At 39.4% G+C, this 21255-nt stretch overlaps 1 protein-coding gene across 5 annotated transcripts in view; it reads left to right on the top strand.

The window, feature by feature from the left end:
- Positions 1-21240, top strand: part of ddr1 (discoidin domain receptor tyrosine kinase 1) — a 61305-nt gene extending 40065 nt beyond the window's left edge. For 2 of the 5 annotated variants that reach the window (XM_017415351.3, XM_017415349.3), the window contains exons 9-20: positions 2711-2960; positions 4853-5002; positions 5521-5574; positions 8961-9127; positions 9458-9665; positions 11393-11512; positions 14769-15064; positions 15151-15278; positions 17197-17394; positions 17491-17758; positions 18061-18210; positions 19171-21240. In XM_017415351.3, coding sequence (XP_017270840.1) covers positions 2711-2960; positions 4853-5002; positions 5521-5574; positions 8961-9127; positions 9458-9665; positions 11393-11512; positions 14769-15064; positions 15151-15278; positions 17197-17394; positions 17491-17758; positions 18061-18210; positions 19171-19311 — 2130 coding nt within the window. In that variant the 3' untranslated portion in view covers positions 19312-21240. The remainder of the gene's footprint in view (positions 1-2710; positions 2961-4852; positions 5003-5520; positions 5575-8960; positions 9128-9457; positions 9666-11392; positions 11513-14768; positions 15065-15150; positions 15279-17196; positions 17395-17490; positions 17759-18060; positions 18211-19170) is intronic. The other 3 variants (XM_025005760.2, XM_025005761.2, XM_025005762.2) reach the window with 3 other exon arrangements.
- Positions 21241-21255: the final 15 nt, after the last annotated feature.

The following is a 21255-nucleotide window of genomic DNA, read 5'->3' as shown; positions in this document are numbered from 1 at the left end:
TCATATATTGACATCTACACAGAGCTCATTGCAGGTGATTATTTTTATTTTGAACAAAAGTCTGGGCTAAAATTGAACTAAATATAGAATATATGGGAAGGTTTTGTAAATGTCTACGTCTGGTTTCAAATTTAACAAAATTGGATGAGTTCTAGCCATTTATGTTTGCTAAGGTTAATTAGTTGTGGCAGCCATCTTGAACTGAGTTGACTCCTAAAATCAATCAGTTGTCGACGAACATCCAATAATTACTTTAGGAGAGTAAAAATATGTCTTCTGGTTCATGAGATATTTTGCTAACAGACAGATGAACACACACACAGGGAATTACATGATTGCATGTTAGTCATAATACCCAAACCTTTTTTCTTTTTATAAAGTTTAGTACAGTATATTATAAAATAATAGATTCCTGTCTCTGTTTTCTTAAATGACAGAAAGCTCAGTCAACCATTTGCCTTTTTCATTTTTTTTTTTTTGTTTATCTTCTATCCCTAAAACTAGCATGTCATTGTGATTATGAACAGAGAGTAAGCTGGTTCTTCTTGCCCCTGATGACCTTCCTGAAACATTCCTTAAACATTGCTGTACTCCAGCTGCATTGTTCTGTGTGTTCAGCATAGTTGGACGTATTGACTGGAACAGCTCAGCAGCAGTTTAATTAGTTTGGATGCTCCATAGTTTGGGACGGGACGCTGCGTCTGTGCTCATCTCTGTGGAAACCACCGAGTTGCATCACAGTCTGTTTGTGCGTCTGTGTGGCTTTTGGGGTTAGTTTGTGGAGAAACGAAGGGGATAATGATATGAAGCAACCCAGTTTGAGTTATAACCGTGTCGTCTCATTGGATGCGGGTTGGAATGTCGGTTTGGGTGAAACACACACTGCATTTTAAAGCCTACATTTACAGTCTGTCTTTTGTAAAGACAGCTAATATTTTAAAGGTCTTTCCTGAAATTTAAATATTTTGGATGAATTCTCCCCTTTTTTTTTATTTTCCCCTGATGTGTTCATCATCGCCTGCCACCTGTGTCTCTGTGTGTGTTTGTGTTCAGTTGTCTGCAGCGTTAGCAAAATATCTCACTGCATGGATTTTAGTAAAACCTTCAGAAAGTAATTACTGTACATCTAAACGGATAACCTTTGGGAGTTACTTCATTTCAAGATGGCCACCTCAGCTAAGCAACCTCAGCAAGCTCAATCAGTTTTACAGATGCTGAGTTAAAATTTGTTGTGGTGGTAGCTGAGCATCATCCTCAACACATGCTCTGAACACATCTCACTTGATATTGTAATATTGCAAGAGATCAGGCATGATGTTGTTTGCAAGGTTTGAATAAAATGACTAACTTCATTCCTTCTCATCATAAGATGTTGGACTAAAACTCCAGCATGAAAGGTGAAGGGTGATATGCATTCCTTCAATGGATGCTAGGCCTTTAATTTTTACTCCAGCTGACCTCAGTTACCATTTCACATCTCTTCCAGTAGTGTTCCTATTGTTTTTCCAAGACTTACCCTGCTTTTCCTGTCTTTTCCCTGGTGAGTTTCCCACACTAACCTCAGCTGACATACCCTGTTATGCTTGCATGGCTGAGCGGATATGTCCGACACACAGGTCAAATAAATAAAAGAGTGGGAACCTAAACCGAAGTCCCGTTTGACTCGTCTCTGCAGGACAAAGTTCCTTAACCTGGACCTAATCGCTGTCCCAAAGGGAGATCTGCTCTTTAACCTTTTGACAGCCTTGACACACGCTGATCTGCTTTTTGTCAAGCTGCAGCTTTGTCCTCTGGGACTTTTTGTGGAACATTTTTGTCAGCGTGTGTGAAACTAAAACGAAAGATCAGAGAGTTTATAACGAGAGCTCGATTTTATGATGAAACAAGCAAAGTGTAATGATTGCAGAGACATTCTGTTAAAAGAAGCTTTTTGCAGGTCGTTGGAGCCGAATCTCCCAAAGGAGGAGTGAATTTCTTTGGTTTTGTTGACTTTTCGCACCCCTGCAATCATCCAACAGCGCACACACACTAAAGTTTGTCCCTGCCCAGACAAATGTTTACACATCATCCGAGCATCTGGTGCAGCTGGCCGTCTTGCATTATACCATGTGGATTAGATTAGAGTGACTGCTCCTGCACTGTGTGAGGTTAACAGCCAACCTGTCAGATCAGCCTCTGCACAAACTTCTCTATTTTAGAAGAAAATACAAACCTACTGTTTCTTTTTTGGGTGTTATACCCCTCAGATCTAAAGCTTTCACTTCTCTCTTGCTTATTTAGCCAGCTTCCACATCCTTCTTTCTCATCTCCAGCTCCTCTTTCGTCTCTCGGCCACAGCGATGGCTTTTAAAGTGGATCAGCTTTTATGGATTCTTCTCTTGAGAAAATTGGAAATTTAAACTGAATCCTCTCCTTGGTTTCCTGTCTTGTTCTTTTTGTTTTGCCCACCACCCACACTGGCACTCATGCTCAGTTCTAACTTGTGCCAAAGCAATTATAGTTTAAAAGGAAAAAAAAAAATGTCATTAATTTTGTGTGTTAATTCAATCTTCTCCTGCCGCTTCACTCACAATGAATAATAAACATCTCAGAGTTTGCCACATCTTTGAGCTGATTCACATAAACGGGTAGTAGATTTTCTGATTGTATCTCGTTCTTTTTTTGATCCGTATCTTTTCCTTTGGTCTCACTTTTATCTCCTCCTTTATAGGTGCACAGTAACAACCGCCACACGCAGGGAGTGCGAGTCTTCAGCAAAGTGGAGTGTCTTTTTAAGCCCGGCCTCCTCCAGCCCTGGTCGTCTCCTGTCCTCACCTTGCCCGTACCCCTCGAGGATCTAAAGGACCCCTCTTCACAACTCATCTCCATCCCTCTGGCTGGTCGATTGGCTCAAATCCTCCGCTGCAAATTCTACTTTGCAGACCGCTGGCTGCTCATCAGCGAGATCTCCTTCCTCTCTGGTAGGAAACTGAATTGAAGTAATAAGTTGTTATATCTCTGAGCGGTTTATTTCTGCGGCTCGGACAGGACATTTTACTTCTATATGAGGTGTACAGTTATCTCGCATGTACTTTAACTACTTTGTTTTATGGTTTTAAAATTAAATGTCCAAAGTTTATGAACTATAACAAAATATACACCACAAACATAATTATTACCCCCTTTTTGATGAATTAGAATAATTTAAAAATCTGAAATTAACTGTTTAATTTAATTTTTAATGACCTAATATAACCAGTGCATAAAATAACTGATTGTTTCTTGTTCCTTTTTACAACCTCACCGAGAGAAGGTGTGTCTCAGAGCATCAAAAGTGTAATTAAAAATCAGAACGATCCCTAAAGCAAAAAAGGCAATCTGAACATTACAAGCTGAACTGTTTGTGATGTTATTGAGAAATTTCAGTCATGAAAGACTAAAGGCTCCTCTGGCAAGTTGTGCTGAGGAAAATAACTCAATAAAAATGTTAAAAGGTTGGTATGAAAAGACACAACATAAGGAATCTAAAGAACTTAATGCTGAAGTGGCTGATCTGAAATGTCTTAATCTGTAACTCACTGCAAAAAATATGAAGGACACAGAAGTTTTTTTAAAAAAGGTGAAAAGGAGTTGATGTGTTGTTTTTTGTATTTCGTTTTTTTTTTCCTGTTTCTGGATAACTTTGGAGATAACCTTTTAACAAAATCTGAAAGTAGAAGAAAAAAATAAAATAAAAACTGCTTCCCACTCAAGGGCTGCAATAATCTCAAGTTTAATTGACATTCTTCAGATCTTGAATAAATTTGTTCCCAACTTACGAACAAGTCACGTTCACAATGAAATTTTTGCCCTTTCTATATGACTTACATTGTTTTACAGCATTCAGTTACATAAAGGAGGTCAGTTAAAGAACTATAAATGACATTTGTGGGATGTTGACAGTTGCTGATGCTGTCATACAAACAAACAACCCACTGAAGATGAGTCAGTGAGTCGGTTATTGTTTACACTCGTCTGATTAATTCAGAAACTAATCAGTGCTAAAATAATAGTTTCTTCCCTCCATCTGTCGTCTGTCTCTTTTGGTGTTAACTAAATCAGACTCATGCCACAAAATGTCTGAAAGTTAAATTTATGACCATTTCACTGAAACTCAGTGACTTATCTACACTGCAGCTGAGATAACTGACTAATTAAACAGTCCTCTGTGAGAATTGCAGTGTGATAAGAATTAAATCGGTTACATATAATCAAAACTCAGGTGACTGATTAATGTGACCCAGCAGTGGTCTGACACGTCTGCTTTGTTTTGTTTCATGCAGATATTAAATGACACAAATGAAGCACGATAGTCTGGGTGCTGATGGAAGACAAGCTGGGAACTGGAGTTTTTACTATTAAAGCTGCCAATTATTTCCATACGAACAGAGTGTGACAAACTGTAAATGAACAATAGGCTGAAATCCTCTAAACAGCGGCTGCTGGATGGTACATTTTCCATCCATGCATATGAGATGATCTATGTGAACATTTAGGTTGTCAGTATAAATCCTGGATCTTTAGCCGCCTCCTGGATTCACATTCAGTCCTGCAGGAGGTTCAACAGAACAAATGTTAGCTGACCACCTGACAAGGATTAGTGAGCAGCAAGGCCCGCATCAGTTCCTGCTCAGAAACATCATTAGGTTTTCTGAAATGAATTGTTTTTGTCTGCAAACACAACCAGCTGGGACCACAATCGGCTCGTCAGCCTCTGAAGATGACCCGACTGTTTTACGCCACATGAAAGAGACCAAAAACTCCAAAACCAGGATTCTTTTTCATAAAACTGTCCTCATTTTCTCCTCTGTTTTTTTCATTTTTCTTTATTCAGAGCCGTTTGAAGAAGATGTCACAAACGTTGATTCATTTCTTCACAACCCTCCAAAGTTTCCAGACAGCGCTTCCTTTCCTCCTGGAAACGTCACCCCTTCTGTTTCCACATCGAGCCGCAGGTCCTTCAGCACCACCTCTGGACCTTCTGGTGAGTTCTTCTCCTCCGCTCTTCCTCTTGAGCCTCCTCTTTCTCATGCCAGTGGATTTGACGCCATGTTTCCTCCTTTTATCATTTTTGCCCTTTTTTAGTTTTTCAGATTTCTTTATTATTTATCATTATTGTTTATTATTATTTTTTTTACCTCATTTTTCTGCCCATCTTTTAAATTGAGTTTCTATGACTTAAAGCGTGTCAGCATTATGGCTGTCTTAAGCTTTGCAATTGGAGGCATATTTTTACCAAAGCTTTGTTTTATTTCTTTAACTGGCCCTAGATTAATGTCAAAAATATCACGGAACTTAAAGAAATATAAATATTAATTATTTATTCATCATCACAATCCAGATTTTAAACAGTCTGCATGAACATTTAGAAATATTTGCCTGGATGAATGAGAATCCATCTGAGACAGAATCCTGCTATAGTCCCTCCTCATCCTCCTCCTTTGATTCTTCATCACATTTCTTCTCACCCATCCCTCCTTTGTCCATCCCTCGCTCCTCCAGAATCCCTTCCCACCACCTTCACGATGGACACCACTGGTAACTGGACACTGTCAGGTGAGAGAATGACAAACAAAAAGAATAAAAAAGGAGCAAACGCCTCTCCAAGCTGGCCCTCCTCCAGCATCTTAAACCTGTCCTCGTGCTCAGCAGGCAGTTTGCAGTATGAAGGAGCAGAGATTAGGGACAGGATTTGGCGCTGGCTTCTGTCCCCAGGGTTTGAAGATAAACAGCTCGAGGAAACAACTTTAACAGAGCTATAATAAATTACATTTACACTGAATATCATCTTGGCTTTCTGTGGTCTCACAAACTGCATGCTTTGCCGACAAGCTGTTTCTAGTCTGCGCAGCAAAACAATAACAGGTTTTTAAAATAAAAAAATGTGGAAATGGTTTGCCGTGGCATGTATGCTGCTCTGTACTTGTGACTGGATGTGGTTGGATGGTTTTGTCTGGGTTTATTTATTACCAACATGGTGTTTAACTGACAGAAAGACAGACAAATGTTGAATTTGTCATCTGTTCTGTCACTTTAATGCATAAAAATGTGCGTAGGTTTATATGTCGATATTTTTTATAAAAAACTTTCATTTATTTCAATAAAATAGTTTTAAAAATGTTATTGTTCACACTTAACAATCTTGGGAATGCCCTTTATTCCTCATGCAAACTACATGCCACAGTTGACCTTGGAAAAAAGAAAAAACACTGAATTATTTTGATTAATACTCAAATACAAAGCAACTGAAAAGCAAAAGTACGCTGACAAATTGTTCCCAAAGCAGCGGGTTATGAGAAGCTCGGTGGTTCGGTGCATACTAATGGCACACTCAAACAGACGATCCCTGTCAGATGTTGAGTCAGGCTGGTGAAACCGTGTCTGTGTGTGACCCCTGTGACTCCTCCGCGAGAGCTAATGTTCACAGGCTTGGTGCATTAGCTTCTGCCAGCGTGTGGTTAAATATCAACCCACTGAATGAAGACATTGTGCTGCTGAGTAAACTCATGGGGATTCTTGAGAATCGATTCATCAATAAGTTGTTAAATGTCCGAGCTTCTGTTAGTGACTATCCTACAGAAACAGTAAAAATATAAGGTCCAGTAAACTTTGAAAAGCATAAATAGACTGGAAAAAATAATAAAACTGTATACTAACGACCTTTTACTTTGAGTCAGATGTTCCTGTTAAAGGAATACTTGGTTAATATTTGTTAAAGGAACATTTCATTCTTCTCTTTCTTCGTGGGAAATGCTGCGTTCAGTGTTTAACGACAGAGGAAGGTGGAAATTATAATCGTGTTTTGGTTTTTGGTTTTGATTGGCGATGATGCAGACTAAGGTTTATTGGGGTTGCAGTGTCTCGGTGAGGAGTGCTGTGGTCTTGTAGTCCTGAGGCTGCAGGTTCAAGCCCAGGTTGCATCAGGAAGGGCGTCTGGCACCAAACAATTTTCAGCTCTTCTTTGTGAGTTCATTCCCTGTGGCGACTCTCAGCAGAAGGGAGCAGCTGAAAGAAAAACAACAAACTAAAGTTTAGTATTTCATCTGTTTCTAATTCAGTCTAAGCCACCTGACTGAAGGTGGAACAATTTACCACCGTCTGTCTGTTTTCAAGAAAATACATTGAGATCAGATCAGGTGTGTAATCACATCTAATCTGTTGTTGAATGAGTACTTCATTATGATCTGCTCTTCATATTTTGACAAGCATCAAAATATGATTTGGCAAAAATCAGACACTTTTCATATGAATTTGGTGTTTTGTTCCTATTATAATACATATAATGTCGTGTTTAGAGTGATGCAGACAAGGGAGTGTGAAGTAGGGGTGCTGAGGATGCTGCATACAAATGCCAGAGGACATGCATGTCCAAAAAGGGTTTAATTGGTGCTGCATTTGTTTAAAATTTCAACAGTATTTAGATACAGAGTTTTGTAAATCTGGTATACAAACCAGCACCATTATATCTGTGCAGGTTTTAAGTGGTTGTAAATTTTTGCACAGAAAAGTGGGCGGATTAGCATTAGGTCATGATTGCAAAGTTATAGATACTGTCTGTCCAAAATATATAGCATAGTTTTATTGGCTATATTCAGATAAACAACATGCACTGCCAATAAACGTTTCACTTCATATATTTGGTATTCTGATATTCTTCAAATGGGCGTTTAGGGTCATACAAAATCACATGCTCACAGCCGTGCATACACATCCCATATAAAATGACTCCCAGACGTAGACATGTGTAAAGTTGTTTGGTGCATTTGTGTAATTTATGGTCTAAAACACACATCTGCTTTAATCGAATGTATGTGATGCATCAGAAACATGAACCTCGGTTTGGATATTTTTTAGCAGATTGTTTGATGTTAAAACAACCAGAGGAAGTTTAGGTTGTAGAGGTGCCCCGCCCTGAAAATAAAAGCAAAGTGTGGTTACAGACAAAGTCTGCTCTTATCATAAGACATTAATTTGTGTAAAGAACATGACTTTAACAAGACTTTAAATGAAGCATTAAAATAATCGGAATGCTGCAAAGCTTTTAAGACTTAGGTGTTCGTCACTTCACAGAAAGATGAGATGTTTACTGATGGAATAAGTTGAGGACTGCTGTTAGATCGTCTAAAAACAGGCGTGCAAAACTGACATTTAAAAACAAAGTGCAATTGTGAAAAGGTAGGAGAAAGAATACAAGGACTACAGGAAAACATTTAAGAGATCTGTGGAACTAGAAATAACCCAACAGAGACTAAAGGGAGTTCTGATAAATACATCATGAAGGCAACAAGTGCTCTTTAAAACACAAGCATCACCACAGTTTCTCTAATGAGTTTAAAGACTAAAACAACTTTGTTTTGCTGAACACTTCTGCAGGATTGTAGCATGAACACACAGGAGAAAAGTTCAATTTTTGGCAAAATTCACAAAGAGGACATCAGGGCATCATGATGATTTTACTGCCCCATTATAGGAGAATAGCAGGTTTGCTGTTCATGGCCTGACACTGGTGCAAATAGATAATGTCAAAAAGCTCACAAATAAATCAACAACTGGAGGGTATGAAATATGGATGAATATGTTTACAGCAAGTAATGATTAGAACTTTCTCCTCTTTCATAAACAGCTACAAGAAGGATGTAAAAGATCTTTACAGGAGCAAAATTCAAGAGTCCACTGGCTTTAGTTCAGCCTGCACTGATTATTTTTGAGTGAAGGAGTTCTAAGGAAGCCATAAAACTACAACAGTTTGAATGTAATTAGTTTAATCACATTGTGATAGTTTAAAACTGATTTAGACTAAGATTAGACTACATTTTATGAGTTAATTTACATCCTGTAAAGTTCAGAACATTCTTTTTTTTCTCCCTCTCTCTTGCCACACATGAGATCAGATTCCAGATTCAAGCATTTATACAATCTCTTTCTCCGTTGGGTTTCTCTAGGACGAAAATTTTCTGCCATCACTCCGAGGGCGGGACTTCCTGTAGCCAAAGACGACAGCAGCAACACGGCTATTCTGATTGGTTGCCTGGTGGGCATCATCCTGTTGCTGCTGGCTGTGATCGCTGTCATTCTGTGGAGGCAGTACTGGAAGAAGATTCTGGGCAAGGTGGGTCTGGACGAAAGTTACGCTCAACGCGGCGAGATGAAAGTTACTCAAAGTTTTCTTCTTTTAACAGAAAATGTGTTTCCTAATGGAGAAATGCTTTGTTTATGAAGCTCAGCTGTCTCTTTAAATTAGTTTTTAATGAGTGATAGCAGGCTGAGGGAACAATTGTCAGTCTTTTGGCTGTGAACCAGCTCATCTCCATCTGGATGTGTTCTGGAAATATTACATTTGCTGCTAATCATTCAAAGATTAAAGTCTGTCTCCAGGGTTTGATCATGCGTCTAGTTAATTTCTGTTGCTTGTATCTGAATGATGTCTCCTCGCTCACAGGCCCAAGGCAGCCTATCCAGCGATGAGCTCCGAGTTCACCTGTCAGTCCCCTCGGACAACGTGGTCATCAACAACACACACAGCTACTCGAGCCGCTACCAGCGCATACACACTTTTCCAGACGACCGTGAACTTGACAGAGACGGAGAGGGAGAGTATCAGGAGCCGAGCGCTCTGCTCCGGCCCAGGGATCACAGGGACAGCACGGGTAAGATGTGCAACTTTTTACTCCAAATGGTGTCCGACCATACCTTTTAATGTCTGTGCTGCAAAGTGAAGTGTGATTCTTAATGCGTCTCTATACACATATAATCACACTTCAAACAAAATCCTGAGCATGGATTCTCTCAGACCTAAAAGAAACAAAATGTTTTGCTCTGTACTGCAGCAAAACTCAGTGTTCATTCAGAGAGGATTATGGGAACTAAGCGAACAAAAGGAGTCATAAAGGCTGAGTACAATGACTCAGGATTCTGTGGCAGTGGATGTCCATTAGAGCAAGTCACCCACTTTCTTCACTGTTTCCACGACTTTTTGGTCCCATTGTAGAGTGTGGGAATGACTGTGTTTGGAGCAAAACACACAGTGTGACACGCGTAAAAAATGACACCTCCATTATATTCATTTCTGAGCCTCACAGTGGCAGCGGCTGGACGCCGACTGATGCTGCATCCACTCAATTCTTTTGAAACTGTTTTATTTTCGAGTGTGGCTGCTCTTGAAAAAATACATTTTTATGTGCATTCATTGCCTGCTTGAACATCTGTGTTCCTGTAGAAACTCTTCTTTTATGCTTTTTTTCATCTCTTGTTCAATTTCAGTGTAGTTTCATATCTAAAGTTTAAAAATGGATGAGAAACGGTTCATTTTTTGGAGGTCATGTGACCAAAAATCTCATCAGTAAAGACAATGGAAACGTACACAACTTGCACATGGCTTTTATCTACATCATCATTTCCTTTACCTTTATAGAAGCTGAAACACTTTCAATGCAAAACGAGCTGCTTCATGTCTGGATTAGCCTCGTTCTCCCTCTGTCGTTTGCACACCATGAACAGCGCTGTACCTGTTGCATTCTTCAAATTGCAGTTAACATTAAATAATAATCACTTTTTGACATTTCTAAGTTGTCGCAGAATCATTCATGTCTGCATCACGATGCATCAAAAGTACATTATAACCCCCACTTATTTAAAACATGAACATTGTGACATACAAACTGCTGACTTGCTATAAAACATGCCACATGGTCGATATTAAACTAACGAAAAAGATGACAAAATGCCATTTTTCATATGTGCAGTATTCGGATTTCCACACATCTCTGTGGTTTGTTTGCATGCTTGTGTTTTTGTAAACTCATTTAGACGAGGCAAGTGGTCGAAGAAGGGAGGGGGGAAAAAAAATGTTGCGTGCGTATCAAGAAAACAGTGGTATTACAATAAATTCCAGCAAGCCAAACAAAAGTAAATCAAATCAAACACCCTGTGAGGAAGAATGCCTACAAGAAGATGCACAGAGCAGGGTGGACACAAAAGAGCTATTGTTCGGAGAAAAGGGAAGAAAAAGGACAGAGGGAGGAGAAAGAGGATTAAAGAAGAAAAATGCATTCCTTCGCTCGCATTGTTCCACGGGAGGTCGGCATGCCATGTTTACTAGGCGCCTGTGTGAGTTTGAAATAACACAAGCAACAAATATTGTTTGGTTTTGGTTAACTTGCCTGTTCTTGAGATGCTCTTCTGTTTCTGTACTCCCCTCTTCAACCTTCATTCATCCACTGAATCAAAAAGAAAATGCTAACCCTGTCATGCTACTGATTTTAATTTGTGTTGTGATTTTTTTGTACAATTGCATTGTTGTGGTGTCTCCGTGTCCCCCATGTTGTGCTGTGTGTCCTTGCCTGTGTGTTTTGTGTGTATGTGTGTGCCCCACCAGCCTTGCTGTTAAACACTCCGGCCTATCACCTGCTCCTACCAGATCACAGAAAAGGCTCCAGAGCCCCGGTCATCCCGAGCTCCACTCAGGCTCAGGAAAAGAGCCTGAATGTGCCTCAGGGTAAGAGAGCTCAGACTGGGCCACACAGCCAGGAGGAGCCCCCACCTCGTTAATAACCCGGGTTCCTACTGTACACAATTACTGGGGCAGTACAGCACGAATCATTCTTCCTAAAAATAAATAGTCTGTTTTTTTTCTTTTGCATGTGTTTGATCTTCATTATCCCCCTGTTACTTACATAATCACTCTCATTCCCACCACAAATAACTCTGTTTTGTGTAAGAGGATCGTTTGGTTTCCAAGGAATTGAACATTTTCTAACTTACTTATAGATCTGCAAATGTGTTTTTTTTTTTTTCTTTTTGTTATGTAAGCTCAAGAATAAGCTGAGCTAAGATAAACTTATTTGTCATTGTCACATGAGCAGTAAGGCTCTTTATGGAAGTGTTTTTTTATTTTCCATCAAGCCTCATTGCCGTTGACGCCAAAAGCTCGACGTGTCTCATTTATTTTTGTGTCGTAGACAAGAACGCACTCGACTCCAGTGTTACAGTGAAAAATGTCTTCGGTTAATTATCTGTAGTGCTTGTTTTAAAACGTAGCATTAATAAATGTTAACAGTCAAATTTACTTTATATGTAGCACGTTTAAGAACAAAAAAAAAAACCCGTCAACCGAAAGTTAAGAAGGGAAAAACAGGGTTATAGGAGATTATTAAAAACAATATTCATAACATCCAACTCTTTGGTTTTTGTCTTGGCGGATAAACTTTGGAAATATAATCTGCTTTGCATGCTTCAGTTACAAACGGTGTGAAAAGTCCGGTTCTGTTAGTCTGCGAGGGAACCTTACCGTCATGGATCGGGTCGCTCTGATTGATCATTTTTCCATCCTGATCAGTTTGGTCTCTTCCAGGATTACTGTATCTTATCATGAAAACACAAGGTGTCAGTCAATAATTCAATAATGACTTTCAGAGTCATGTGATCCTAATTAAAAACCTCAGAAATTTTATTTTAACGTATTTTAAAGCAGTGGTGGCGATCATTCTTTAGCTCAAAACGGGGACAAACATTGAGCCTTCACAGCTGAAGACTGTAAACTTGGGTCTTTACGACCAAAATCTCATTATAACAGCTTGATTAACATTTAATTGTTTAATACACAGAATTATGATTCATTGACTGTGACTGTGTGTGTGAATTTAGGTTAGATTGATAATTTATCGTCCCTATTAATGTTTCAAAGGTAAAACAACTTGGTATTCAAATCCTTCGCTCCCTACAAGCCTGTGACTCATTTGCTGTTAAAACCTCTCGAGAGGCGCTTGTGTCAAATGTAAAATGATTATTTCGAAGAAGTGTTTCAATTTTATCAGCTAGTCCAGCAGGAGGCTCAAATTTAGTTGATAATAAACGGAGAAGACTGCTGTTAAATGAGCAAAGAAAAGTTTATTCACAAGCGTAGTTCACGCTGTTGGGCTGAGCAAAGACTGTTATTTTATATGCATAATGCAAGCACAGGAATACAGGAATAAATCTCGTTTTAGACGCTGTATTAAAAGTTTATATATTTTTTTCCTCTCAGGAGAAATTGTATAAGTTACTAGAAGGCAAATATATTAAATACTATCCACCAATTTGACTTTCATATTCCCAAACCGTCACGCTTAAAACTAAATGGAACAAAGATAAATGCACCGAGCAAACCAGAGGAGGCAGCAATAAAAAATACATTCACAAATTTGTAATCCTGCCCGGCTGTTTATAAATGAAGAGGTTTCAGACATACTGGTGTGTGTCGATATTTCAGGGGGATGGCAGTTTCTCTGCATAATTTCTGCCGTAGCTCAGCATCCCGGTAGATGAATGAGCTCAACGCTGATCTCAGGACTATCATCTGTTTTTCCATAATAATAAACAACCTTTCCCTGGGACAGATGAGCTGAATCTGTAAAAAAAAATAAAAGTCTCAAACTTTTTTCTTTTTTTTTCTTATCTTGTATTAGATTTATGGTTGTGCTGTAAGCTTATGTACAGAACTTGATATTTTTATGAACTGTCATTCAAATGAAATTCCTCTAAATTCAAACAAGTTGTCTGATTTCACAACATTTGATTCGTTCACTCAGAGGGACAGTTCAGATCTTTTAAAGTGGGATTCCGCGGAAAGTTTTTGAATAGTTAATATCTTACCTGCTGCAGATAGCTCGTTAAACAGCCTCAGTTTGAAGAAATGGGTTTTAAGTCTGACTCCTTTTACGAGCTAACGGCTCGTCCAAAGTGGCTTTTTGTTGCAATAAAACGACTCCGGTCTGAAACTTATAGAGTAGTGGTCTTTAATTAAAATTCAGCAAGGTCCACCTAAAGAAATCTTTGTCCAGCAAAGGTCCAGAGTGTATATATACTGTATTTAAATTACTTTTAGTAACAGCCATGTTAGTGTTCTTCTCTCAGGTTATTGTTTTTTAGGTCAGTACCTCTCAGTGGGCTGGCGAGGGAAACTGTGAGCCAGACCTGGAAACTGATAGAAAAGCTGCAACACCTAAAATTATGTTAATGTTTTTCTTTTGGCTTCTCCCTTCTGCAGAGGCCACTATAAGAATCAAACTCTCACAAAAGATTTGTCAGTTGTTTTACGCCAGATGCCCTTCCTGATGCAACCTGGGCTCAAACCTGCAGCCTCAGGGTTACAGGACCGCAGCACTGACCACCGAGCAGCTGCAGCCCCGCGCATCTCCTAAAATGAAATGCCATAAATTTGATAAAATATATATATATTTAAATACAAAACACTGCGCTGCTTAAAATGAGTTACCATAAATGTTGGAAGAGTTGTGCTGTTCAAAATGAGTTGCCATAAACGTTAAAAAAGCTGCACAACCTAAAAATAAAAATGCATTTCCTCCTCTCATTGTTCTAAAACTTAACAATCAATCTGGGTCCAAATAACACTTCATTTGGGTCTGGCTCCAGACCGTGGTCTGTTTGACTACCCTTACTTTATAAGATAATGTTTATGTGAAGTTTTGAGATTTTAGTTGTTTTAAGATGACAAAAATCCATTCTGGTCCTGACTTTGCTTAAGCTAGTCGTTATATCATCAAACCTTCAGAATTAATCTGTTTTTTCAAACAGGTTATTTAAATAGCTGTATACAAGGTAAGATACTAATTGTTCATCAACTTTTTCACAAAACCCCACTTTAAAAGATCTGAACTGTCACTTTAAGATGTTTAAAAGCCACAGAAATCTGATTTTTAATCACCCAGTTCCTAATTATCTCATTTTATCCACTTGTTTTCTTCTGTCTCCAGCTTGTGGTTTGGACTTGGAGAAAGGCTTCCCTTCAGCACAAGAGGAGCCCCCTCCCTACCCTGGGTCTCCTCCTTACCCGTCATTGTCTCCACCCGTCTCTCCCCCTCTGCCGCCCAGCGTCCCCCACTATGCGGAGGCAGACATTGTGAGTCTGCAAGGTGTGAGCGGTAACAACACGTACGCAGTACCTGCCTTGGCCTCCTCCAGTCCGGGGGCCGACGCCGCCCCGCTGCCGGAGCTGCCGCGCCAATGTCTCATCTTCAAGGAGAAGCTGGGGGAGGGACAGTTTGGGGAGGTGAGCACTGACCGATAACACATGCAGAAGAAAAGTTGATTATTCTTTATTAATGTCTGCATTTTTTATTTATTTTTTGTTCAAAGGTGCACCTGTGTGAAATTGAAAACCCTCAAGACCTTCCAAACTTGGAGTTTCCCTTTAATGTGAGGAAAGGTCGCCCTCTGCTGGTGGCTGTGAAGATACTGCGCCCAGACGCCTCCAAGAATGCCAGGTTTGTAACATCATACACGCTGCAGCTCCCTTTAGTTCTCCTGCGTGTTTTTACAGCTTAACTCCTCTTTCACACGTTCTCATATGTTCCACAGACCGCAGCGCTCTCACTCAGTGTGGTGTTTCTAAAATATCAAGCAGGATTTGTTGTTTTTGGGCAAAGGTTGTGGAAAATGTCTCAAAATCCCGCCAACTTTTTTGTATGTTTTTTAATTCTTTACTGGAATTATCATAAAAATAATTATTGTTTTGAGGGGAATTTAACTGTTTGGTCAAATAACCTTTTTAAGATTTGTTTTTTTTTTTACATTTTCTATGAATTTCTATCATTTGAGTTATTAAAATTAATCAAATTAATTACTGATGAAGCAAGAATTTATAGACAGGCAATGGAGCAGAGAGAGAAGTCCTTCAGAAGAAGAGAAATAATAGAGAATGTTTACAAAAACCACAAATTCTGTTAGGTTTTATCTCAGTATTCAAGAGTTTGAAAGCATTTTCAGTTGATGTGCGACCTTTAAAAAGAAAATGAACTGTCTTAAATGGCAAATGGACTCCTTTTATGAAGACCTTTTGTATTTTTGTCCATTCTAAGATGGTTATTGGACAAGCTACCTTTTACCTATTTTACGGTGCTTCTATCATGCACACACTCACACACAGATGATTGAAACAGGGATGTTTATTGTCTTTTCAAGAACACTCTGACTGAGCAGACCGAGGCAGAGAGCAGAGAAAAAACAGTCATCAGCAATTCCTGCTCTATAAAACATGTTTTCTATAAGATACCTGATATCTCCTGCACACCCACAGTAATAATAATCATCACTTCTAGCACTTAAAATCCACATGAGGTGAATCACAAGGGCAGTAAAATAATAGAACCTCGTCATGAAATTAAAATTCATTACACAAATATATAAAGGAAGGAATGCATATCACCCGCCAGAGTTTTAGACTAAAATGATTTTATGTTGAGAAGGGACAGAGTTTAAGCCGTCTTGGTCAAACTGTAAAAATAACCTTATGCTCAGTCTGATGCGATATTTTTTATAATCCATTCATGATTAGATTAAATGATTGACATCCACGCCAAATTTTAACCTAATATCTGTAAAATTCAGAGTTTTAGCCAATTTTGTGTTTGCAAAAGTTGCTTAGCTGTGGCGTCCATCTTAAAGGGGGTGATCCCAAAAGTTAATCAGTTGTAGATGTACATCTAGTGGGTATTTTCTGTGAGTTCCATTAAAATCCAATCAGTGGTTCACAAGATATTTTGCTAACGCTACTGAGAAAAAAACACACACGTGCAAACACGGATACAGGCATAAACACCTCACTCACCTTTCGCCTTTGGCGGTGGGCGATAATTAGTAAAGGCTTAGTGATAAAAAGATTTTTAAAGGAGGTTGGTGAGTCAGCCGCTCTGATTTCCTCAGGCAGTTTTTGTTAAAAGCCTGAGGGCTGTGATGACTGCATCGCTTAGTCCTATTTTACTTCTCAGACAGAGGATTTCTAAAAGGCTTAAAGTAAATACCGCCTACAGTTGAGAAAAAAGAAGGTAATTTGGGGAGAAGAAGCCTTAAAGGAACTTCAGTAAATCTGTTCTCAAACATATGAGGAGCCTGGAAGAAAACAGGAGTAAAGTAATCTCTTTGCTGTGAATTAAAGCTCTCCTGCTGAAATCTCTACAATAAACGGGTCTTTGGTAAATAAAGGAAGCAGAGCAAATATTTCTCATATTAGAGCTGGTTTGGCTTCTTACTCCAAAGGAAAATCATTCTCATCATTCTCAAGAAAAAAACAAAAACTGCTGTATATTTACAGCAGGTAAGAGAGGAAACCTTGATTTTTTTTGGATTTCCCCTCATTCATTTCATCAGATTAATCTTCTCGATTATCTCTTCTTATTCTCTTAGGAACGACTTCCTGAAAGAGGTGAAGATCTTGTCTCGCCTGAAGGACCCGAACATCATCCGGCTGCTGGGTGTGTGCGTGAGCAGTGACCCCCTCTGCATGGTCACGGAGTACATGGAGTGTGGAGACTTGAACCAGTACCTGTCCCACCGAGTCCTGCTGGACAAAACCGGGCCCTCACACAGCACGCCGACCATCAGGTAACACCACATATACAAGAAGGCATAAAGAAGTCCTTAAACGTAAAAAATTATTTTCATGACTTACCCTTTCCCGCCTGTCGTGTTGTCTCCCAGTTACCCCGCCCTCATCGCCATGGCGAGCCAGATTGCGTCAGGAATGAAGTTCCTGTCATCGCTCAACTTTGTGCACCGGGACCTGGCCACTCGTAACTGTCTGGTCGGGGGCGAGAGGGACGAGAACGGAGAGGATCAAGGTGGCGAGCGCCACATAAAGATAGCTGACTTTGGCATGAGCAGGAACTTGTACGCTGGAGACTACTACAGGATCCAGGGCCGAGCTGTGCTGCCGATACGATGGATGGCCTGGGAGTGTATCCTCATGGTGAGAAGGCAAACGTGTGGGTGTTGTTTTTGATTTGGGAAAGGTTTTTGTTTTATTGCAGTTTTTCTAAAGCTTATGAATGTCAGGGCTTTACCAGTCACTAATACTGAAATTAAATGAAAGCATAAAACGGACTAATGCACTTAAAAAATAATGACTCAGTAATGATGCTTTTATGTGTGAAAGAAACTCATTTAATGTCATCTCAGCAGCAGTCTCACCTCTCATGATAATAGTGTTTATCATTTTGACAATTATAGAGCTGTGATAACAGTGGTGTGTGTGTGTGTGTGTTTTCTCAGGGGAAGTTCACCACAGCCAGCGACGTGTGGGCGTTCGGGGTCACTCTGTGGGAGATGCTGAGCGTTTGTCAGGAGCAGCCGTACTCCAACCTCACAGATGAACAAGTCATCGACAACGCCGGCGAGTTTTTCAGAGACCAGGGCAGACAGGTGCGTGATGCAGAACACACCACGACGTTTCACTTCTTTTAAAACCACATTACCTTCATTATCCTGCATGATTGCAAGATGCCACGCTCAGAGTATGTGTTGAGAATGACTCTCAGCTACTACCACATCAAATTTAAGGTCAATAGCTGTAAAACTGACTGAGTTATAGTCAGTTCAGTTGGCTGTGGCAGCCATTTTAAATCATGTTGAGTCCAAAGTTAAACAGGTTATACATGTGAGTCTGGTCATCTCTTTTATCTCTGAACATCTGAGGCAGTTTTGTACTAATGCATATTTAGGTATAAGTCAAAACATGTAAGATGCAAAACACAAGTCTGTAAATGATGTAAGAATGCCACAAACTGAGATTAAATCACAGTCTGAACACTCAAATGATTGTTTAGTCACAGTCACTGACATTGTGGTTAAAGTACCATCCCTTCCATCAAACAATAATTGCTTTGTTCAGGTGAAAAAGGAGACTCCTGTGTGGCTGGTTTGTTCAGTAGAAGTGCCTAAAAAAACAGCAGGTTTGCTCACCGTCTCAGCTCAATGCAGACGTCTGTTCAACGTCTAAATCTGGATGTAGATAGCTGCAAAACTTTTATTTTTAGACTAAATTAAGCTCATTTTACCTTAAATGTTTGTACACTTTTTAAATGTAGTTAGATGTTTGTTTAACCCAAAAATGGGTAATAAAAACAGGTAAATATGCTTGTTGCTTGTATCCCTGCTGGTGATGATTTCAGTATTTGTTCATTTTTACTTTTAGCTTGCTCGGCCATGATCGTGCACAAAAAGTGTCAGGTTAAAAAACAAAGACATGAAAACCAAAGATTGAGAGAAGGGCTGAACTGTAATTGTCGCTGGCTTTGTTTGAGATTAAAACACTTCCTGCTGAAACAGAAAGTCAGCCGTGTCTGTGTGAAGCTTCCTCAGATCTCTGGGTTTCTCTCTCAGGTGTATCTGAGCCGGCCGGCTGTGTGTCCTCAGGGTCTCTACGAGCTCATGCTGAGCTGCTGGAACAGAGACTGCAAGCTCCGCCCATCGTTCGCCTACATCCACTCCTTCCTTACCGAGGACGCCATGAACATGGTGTAAAGTTGAAGACAAAGAAGCAGCGAGGAGGACACCTTGAGTTTGCTCGTGCGCCCCCAGCACAGTGGGATGGTGCGGTGAAGGAGGGGGCACTCACAGGGAGGCTGGGTTGGGGGCTGAGACACCGGCTGGTTCGGTTTTACTTCCACCTCAGACCCCAAAGACCTTTGGTAGATAAGTCTGAGCTACATTTTGTAGTAGTTGGTGGTGGGTTTTCTCTTTTCAGAAACTTTACAATTAAACATTTCAACATCCTAAATGCTACACGCAGGTGAACAGGTGCACTGTAAAACCTGGCTGCAAATAAAACCAAACTTGGAAAATCTGTTCAGAGGTGAAATAGCACACACAGGGATTGTATTATTTATAGTTTGCAGCATGCACTGTAATTCAGTAAATTAGTCCCACTTTCAGAGCCATTAACCTCCTCCTCACCACGTCTGGTCATTTTATCTCAGCCCGGAATTCCTGCTTAATGACCCACATCCACAGATTTTGTGGACATGGAACAAACAGAAGCCCTTTGTCTACAATGTGGTTACATTAAGTTTGCCATCAGCCAGCGACTCCCATCTTCATCAAAAACGTTTCAGAGCCATCTTCAAAAGAAAAGCTTGTGTACCTGCTGCCAAACGGACTTCTAAAACCTGAGGAGAAAGGCACAGAAAACCTGAGTCTGCAGCTTCCGCTGCTCATAAGATGTCAGAAGTTTTTTTTCTTTTTTTTTCCCCAAGGAGAGACGACATATGGGCAGCCAGCGGTGGACGAGACTTCTTTATATGATATATATTTTTAATTCCTTTGTCTGACCATGACTCTGGCAGAATGGATAAATTTAAAATTCCACAACCAGCTGCACTTTACCCCACATGCATTTCCTTCTCTGTGATCAAACTCTTCTCCATCATGGGCCTGAATGATGATTCCTGATATGAATTGTGATATCTACATGCAAGGATTTTCAGATTTTTTTTTTTATTATTATTATTATCAATTTGCTGAGGAATGTCACAATGCATAGGCCAAAATCTACAAACCACCTCTAAAACAGCATTGCCAAACCATTAGATGTAAAATATTGTTTAAAAAAATAAAACAAAACTGGAATGGCATTTTGATTTCATTTCTAATGTATGTAAATGCAATGTTACTCACACAATAAACTCCTCGATCATCCAAATACATCGCTGTAATTTTTATGGCATGATTTGGATGAGGACTTCTGGGATTCCTGATGAATGTGTGAAAGTTGATCTCTGCATCGTTCCACCTTTAAACTGACCGCGGTAGAACCGATGCTTCTACCTTACTGTCTGTACAGCACTGTAAACCAGTCCTGAGGTGATCTGGATGAGGAAGTTACACATGTGTAGTGATCGTGTATGTTTGTGCCCTTTGATTCATTTTGATACACTGTAGCTCCAGTTCAGTGTTTAGACTAATTATATATAATTAGTGTGTGCTTACAGTCATAGTAAAAAAAGCAAGTTTGACATTAAAGGTTTGATGTATCATGATTTATTTTTAATTACCTGATCTTAAAATGAGGTAAATACAACCTCAGACAAGGCAGTGGAGGGTGCGTATTTATATATGTACTTCCAGTATTTGGTTTTATGATATTCTTAATATGGGTCATAAAAACATTTTAAACAGATTAATGTCATAGGTTATTTACCTTATTTTAAAATCTGATTTTAAGGATACATGAAATGAGTTAAAATGTAATTTTTTACTATGACTGTAGGCTCTCGTCACTTTAACTCTACATCATGTACATATTTTAAGGACAAAAATGATCATTTCCTTATAATATATAGAAAGCTTGTTACATTTTGGGTCCTTCATGTCTCTGTAGAATGCTTGCTACCTTGGAGCTCTTATTGTTTATTTTTGTAGATGTTTTAATAAAGTTAAACATTTTCAAATAAATCCGATTGCTCACAT

This window comes from Kryptolebias marmoratus, linkage group LG16 (genome assembly GCF_001649575.2).
Source record: "Kryptolebias marmoratus isolate JLee-2015 linkage group LG16, ASM164957v2, whole genome shotgun sequence".
In the NCBI taxonomy this organism is placed as follows: Eukaryota; Metazoa; Chordata; class Actinopteri; order Cyprinodontiformes; family Rivulidae; genus Kryptolebias; species Kryptolebias marmoratus.
This window is presented reverse-complemented; position numbering and strand designations above follow the sequence as displayed.